Source organism: Somniosus microcephalus, chromosome 2 (genome assembly GCF_052327205.1).
Source record: "Somniosus microcephalus isolate GS21.2 chromosome 2, FLI_Smic_1.0, whole genome shotgun sequence".
In the NCBI taxonomy this organism is placed as follows: Eukaryota; Metazoa; Chordata; class Chondrichthyes; order Squaliformes; family Somniosidae; genus Somniosus; species Somniosus microcephalus.
In genome coordinates, this window is record NC_140988.1 from 336,987,598 (window position 1) to 336,993,597 (window position 6,000).

Consider the following 6,000-nt stretch of genomic DNA (forward strand, 5'->3'; position numbering starts at 1 on the left):
TAAAGGGATCAAGGGATATGGGGAGAAGGCATGGACAGGGTACTGAATTTGGATGATCAGCCATAATGGAGCAATAAAAATATTGTTTCTTGTATTTTTCCCACGACCCAATTTCTTCAAGTGCCCCACAGCTTTAACCAACAACAACCACATCTTTGATGGATTCACCTTAAGTCTTTCTTCATCTATTGACATTCCTGGCCTCACCACCTTCTCTTAAATCAAACTTTCTGTATTCCTAAAGCTACTCAACACTATTATTGTCAGTGCTCCTCTGAACTGTTCTCTTTGTTCCTCCGAAGTGACAAACATATCTTTCTACACATTACACATCATTTTTATTTAACCCTCACTTTGTTGAAATAAATACTCATCAGTCTGAAACAAAAGCAAAATACTGCAAATGCAACAACAACTTGCATTTATATACTGTAGCGCCTTTAACGTAGCAAAGCGTCCCAAGGCGCTTCACAGGAGCAATTATCTACCGAGCCACATAAGGAGATATTAGGACAGTCAAAGAGGTAGGTTTTACGGAGCATCTTAAAGGAGGAGAGAGCCATGGAGGCAAGGAGGTTTAGGGAGGGAATTCCAGAGCTTAGGGCCAAGGCAGCTGAAGGCACGGACACCAATAGTGGAGCGATTAAAATCGTGGATGCGCAAGAGGCCAGAATTGGAGGAGAGCAAAGATCTCGGAGGGTTGTAAGACTGGAGGAGGTTAGAGACAGAGAGGGGCAAAGCCATGGAGGGATTTGTAAACAAAGATGAGAATTTTAAAAATCAAGGCATTGCTGGACCTTTTAATGAATTCCTCCCCAGGATCTCAAAACTGTGAAATGTATTACCTCCTTTATAATTACAATTGTCAGATTTTTTTAACTTGAGATTGTCGTCACCTGATTGCTTTTTTTTTAAATTTACCTCAGCTTCTCTTTTACTCTTTTCTACCTTGGTGTCCTGCACAATGGTTCTTGGTCTCCAACCTTCATATTCTAACAAATACATTAAAATTATGGAATGAGAAGATGCTCTTCAGCTCAGCAATATCAGTAATTTGAACAGGTTGTGTACAATGTGCAGAGACTTGCCCCAACTTATTCAACCATATCCCAGCATACGTCAAGCGGAGAGTAGAGGGGGAAGACAATTGATTTTTCCCAAAACAAGCACCATCACGTCAAAAGCCACAATCTCACAGCAATTCAAGAAGTAGTTAATTAGCAGAGACATTAGAAACAAGCAAAGAAACCGCCTCAAAGTTAAAAAATATAAAAGCTTATTTTGTTTACTGTCTGCATACATGCCAAACTACAAGACTCGCAAAAGCTGACAAGCAAGCCTAAAAACTGACAACTGAAGAAAAAACGTACAACTGAAAAAAGCCCTGAATAAAGGCCACTGCTTCAAGACAACTGAACAAGTTAAATTCATTTTTTATTATAATTATTTATAACATTTTCTTCATTTTTTATTACATTGTCTTCAGGGTATTTATAACTGCTTGGGATCACATGCCACATTTCAGTTTGTTTTTCTGTTGATGACACATGAAAAGTAGGAGTTAGAAACGTAGAAGATAGGAGCAGGAGTGGGCCATTCGGCCCCTCGAGCCTGCTCCACCATTTAATGAGATCATGGCTGATCATCCAAATTCGGTACCCTGTCCCTGCTTTCTCCCCATATCCCTTGATCCCTTTAGCCTTAAGAAATATATCCAACTCCTTCTTGAATATATTTAATGAATTGGCCTCAACTGCCTTCTGTGGTAGAGAATTCCACAGGTTCACCACTCTCTGGGTGAAGAAATTCCTCATCTCTGTCCTAAATGGCTTACCCCTTATCTTTAGACTCTGACCCCTGGTTCTGGACTCCCCTGCCATCGGGAACATCCTTCCTGCATCTAGTTTGTCTAGTCCTGTTAGAATAAGTTTCAATGAGATCCCCTCTCATTCTTCTAAACTCTAGCGAATATAAGCCTAATCGACCCAATCTCTCCTCATACGGCATTCCTGCCATCCCAGGTATCAGCCTGGTGAATCTTCGCTGCACTCTCTCCATGGCAAGAACATCCTTCCTCAGATAAGGTGACCAAATCTGCACACAATACTCAAGGTGTGGTCTCACCAAGGCCCTGTACAACTGCAGCAAGACATCCTTGCTCTTGTACTCGAATCCTCTCGCTATGAAGGCCAACATACCATTTGCCTTCTTAACCGCCTGCTGCACCTGCATGCTTACCTTCAGCGACTGGTGCACAAGGACACCCAGGTTTCGTTGCACTTCCCCTTTTCCCAATCTATTGCTGTTCAGATAATAATCTGTCTTCGTGTTTTTGCCACCGAAGTGGATAACCTCGCATTTATCCACATTATACTGCATTTGCCATGCATCGCCCCAATCACCCAACCTGTCCAACTAGCAACAGGAAAAATAAATGTGACTTTTTTTTTCTTCAGAGGTGCACTTAGAAATTTACAAAGAGGGATGTGTGCACTGAAGGTGCAAGATTTCTTTCCTAGAGGGTCTGGGAACATGGCTCTCCCCCACTCCAGGAAATTTAGATGTTGACGGTGCATTTTCCACCATTCTGCTTTTGAAGCCAAAAGTGGAACGCAGTAGATCCCAAGTGAGTCCGTCAACAGCACAATATTTGCAAACAGGAACACATTTCAGAAATTAAACTCAAAGTTGTCCTTTACAATTCCAATGAAGACAGCATCAAATAGGATAGTTGACGGTGGATAACCTTTGTCTCGCTCTTCTTTCGAGAATGATGGGTTCAGTGGATCGCCCAACTACCCATACAAAGATCTTGAAGCTGAAGTACACTTTCCAGATAAGTTCCAGCTTTTTCATGACACCTAAATGAAGCAGTAGGCCGAGGCCTTATGAAAATCAACAAACACATGCATTGGGTTGCTTTGTGCATTACAATGCCCAGTGATCTCATTATAAAGCCACAACCTGCTCAAGATGTTTCTTGTGAGAACAAAAATGTTTTGTTCCCTTCCAATTGCTCTTGCAAGCCTGCAAAGTATCATATATGTATGCCAATTACAACCTAAAGAACCCTGCTCAACACTAATGTAGGAGCAGAGTCACCACAAATACAGCAGTAATTCAAGAAGGCCCACCACCACCTTCTCAGCGCTAAGGAAGGGCAATAAATGCAACCTTACCAGCATCACACAGATGCCGAGAACAAACTTTAAAATGCCTGAAGCAGTAATTTTATAGTTGTTCTCGCAACCGAGCTCTCTACTTACTGATCCTTGTGCAGTGGGGGAACGCACTGCACGTTGTCTTTCATGGGGATATTCCAAGATTGTGAATTTCTGCTGATTTGATGCCCAGGCGTTGACAGCCACGAAAAAAAGATGATTGGCAATCACGTGTATTTTAGCTATCGGTTGGTCACTTGTACAACTTCTACCAAAAAGCTTCCAACACCATCAAATCATTTGAATTGGTCTTTCATCTCATTACATAAAATGGTTACCAGGTTCGCTTCATAAATGTAGTAACTACCCTTCAAAGTAATTAACTGCATTTGAAGAAGTACTTTGGAATGTTTGATAGACACACTATCAAGACAAAATTCTTTATTTCTTCTTTCCTGTATTGGGGATTAAAGTGCACCAATCTGCAGAACACCAATTCAAATTAAAGTGTAACAATGAGCACAGATTCAAAATAGCAAAAGGCCAACTTAGGCCAGAGCACCTGATGCATGGAATAATCTTCCACATTAGGTTAAAGGCAAAATCGTTTAAGAATTTGATAAGATTAAGACTTTAGGGTCTTTATTTATTTGGCCAATATTTATTCCTCAATCAACATAACAAAAAAATTATCTGCTCATTATCACATTGCTGTTTGTAGGAGCTTGTTGTGTGCAAATCGGCTGCCCCGTTTCCTACATCACAACAGCGACTACACTTCAAAAACTACTTCATTGGCTGTAAAGCACTTTGGGATGTCCTGAAGTCATGAAAGGCGCTATATAAATGCAAGTCTTTCTTTTTCTTTCTGGCTGGATGAACAGATGTGGCCACTGACTGGGAACCCAAGAAACACCAGCAATTCACAAATACACAAATCACTAAAAGTTGCGCCACAGGTCAGCAAGGCCATTAAAAATGCAAACCAAGCACTAGGATTTATTTCCAGAGGGATAGAATTGATAAGTAGAAAAGTTATGCTAAACCTGTATCAAACCTTGGTCAGATCACACTTAAGAGTACTGTGTGCAGTTCTGGTCACCATATTATAAAAAAGGATATAGAGGCACTGGAGAGGGTGCATAGAAGATTTACAAGGATGATACCAGAAATGCAAGGGTATACATATCAGGAAAGGATGAACAGGCTGGGTCTCTCTTTTGAAAAAAAAAGAGGGGTGACCTAATAGAGGTCTTTAAAATTGAGAGGTTTCGATAGAGTGCATAGAGAATGTTTCCACTTGTGGGGAAGAGCATAACTAGAGGCCATCAATAGAAGATAGTCACCGAGAAATCTAATAGGGAATTCAAAAGAAATATCTTTACCCAAAGAGTGGTGAGAATGAGGAACTCGTTACTACAGGGAGTGGTTGAAGCGAATAGTATAGATATATTTAAGGAGAGGCTAGAAGCATATGGGGGAGAAGGGAATGGAGGGTTATGCTGATAGTTAGTTGAAGAAAGACGGGAGGAGGCTCGAGTGAAGCATAAACACCGGAATGGACTAGTCGGGCGGAATGGCCTGTTTCTGTGCAGTATATCCGATGTAATTCAGTAAACTTTTACCATGACCCAGCCTTTAAACCCTCACCAATATGTGTAGCTCTTGCTGAGGAAAAAGACAATTCTAAAGTAACGGGTTCGAGTTCCGATGTAAATGTTTTGATTTGTGCCAATTGTGAAATGTCTCAAAAACCAGCGCCGCCGCCCCCGCCCGCCGGCTGTTCCGGGGACGGTCTCTCCCTCCGACACAACGGGGACTGACAATCACGCCGTCCAATTACATTGCGCGTCAATCTCCTGCCGCTCAAGGACCACCAATCAGACGGTGGTAGGTAGGCGGGACTTCCGTCACCATGGCACTGGCGCAAAAAAATCCGCCGCAAATATGTTCCATAGTTTTAAAAATTGAATTCTAACGTTACACTTTGGTGCGTTTTTTGTTAAACATTTAAAGTGTGGGGAAAACTTTTTTTTAAAACTGTACCTTGGCGCTTTTGGAATCCATTTTTAGTGTTTTTTTAAATAAGACATAAAGGTCCGGTTAACCACCGAAGAAGCTCCCGGCTTTTCCCGCCATCTTTTTAGGCCCGGTTACCCAGGATCCTTTGAGTTCTCCCCGCCCCTTTCTGGTGACGTCATCCACAGGCGCAATGTGACCTCCTTTGACAGAGGAAAGAACAATAAGGCTGAAAATGAGCCCAGCATCACAGCCATTGCTCCCATTATTCTTGGACAGCAATGATTCTGCTGTTGCCATTTACAAATCCTCTTTTGTTTCTTTATTTACATAGATACGCGGCGCAGACACGATGGGCCGAAGGGCCTCTTTCTGTGCTGTAAAACTCTATGACTCTATGAGATAGAAGATATGAGCAGGAGTAGGCCATTCGGCCCTTCGAGCCTGGTCTGCCATTCAATGAGATCATGGCTGATCATCCAAATTCAGTACCCTGTCCCTGCCTTCTCCCCATGTCCCCTGATCCCTTTAGCCTTAAGAAATATATCCAACTCTTTCTTGAATATATTTAATGAACTGGCCTCCACCGCCCTCTGTGGCAGAGAATTCCACAGGTTCACCACTCTCTGGGTGAAGAAATTCCTCCTCATTTCAGTCCTAAATGGCTTACCCCTTATCCTTAGACTATGACCCCTGGTTCTGGACTCCCCAGCCATCAGAAACATCCTTCCTGCATCTAGTCTGTCCAGGCCTGACAGAATTTTATAGGTTTCGATGAGATCCCCTCTCAATCTTCTAAACTCCAGTGAGTATAAGCCCA

General features: G+C 42.2%; 1 protein-coding gene across 5 annotated transcripts in view; it reads right to left on the reverse strand.

Moving 5' to 3' along the window:
- The window catches only part of haus1 (HAUS augmin-like complex, subunit 1), a 43,791-nt gene extending 38,448 nt beyond the window's left edge, over positions 1 to 5,343 (reverse strand). Inside the window, exons 1-2 of one of the 5 annotated variants that reach the window (XM_085975400.1) lie at positions 5,208 to 5,328; positions 2,700 to 2,861 (exon numbers count right to left, since the gene is read on the reverse strand). Coding sequence is in view for 3 of the 5 variants with exons in the window: in XM_085975401.1 (XP_085831527.1) it covers positions 5,208 to 5,228 (21 nt within the window). In the remaining 2 variants the exon portion in view is untranslated. Of the gene's footprint in view, positions 1 to 2,699; positions 2,862 to 4,811; positions 4,964 to 5,207 lie in introns of those variants that run through there. The other 4 variants (XM_085975401.1, XM_085975398.1, XM_085975397.1 and 1 more) reach the window with 4 other exon arrangements.
- Between the last annotated feature and the right edge of the window lie 657 nt (positions 5,344 to 6,000).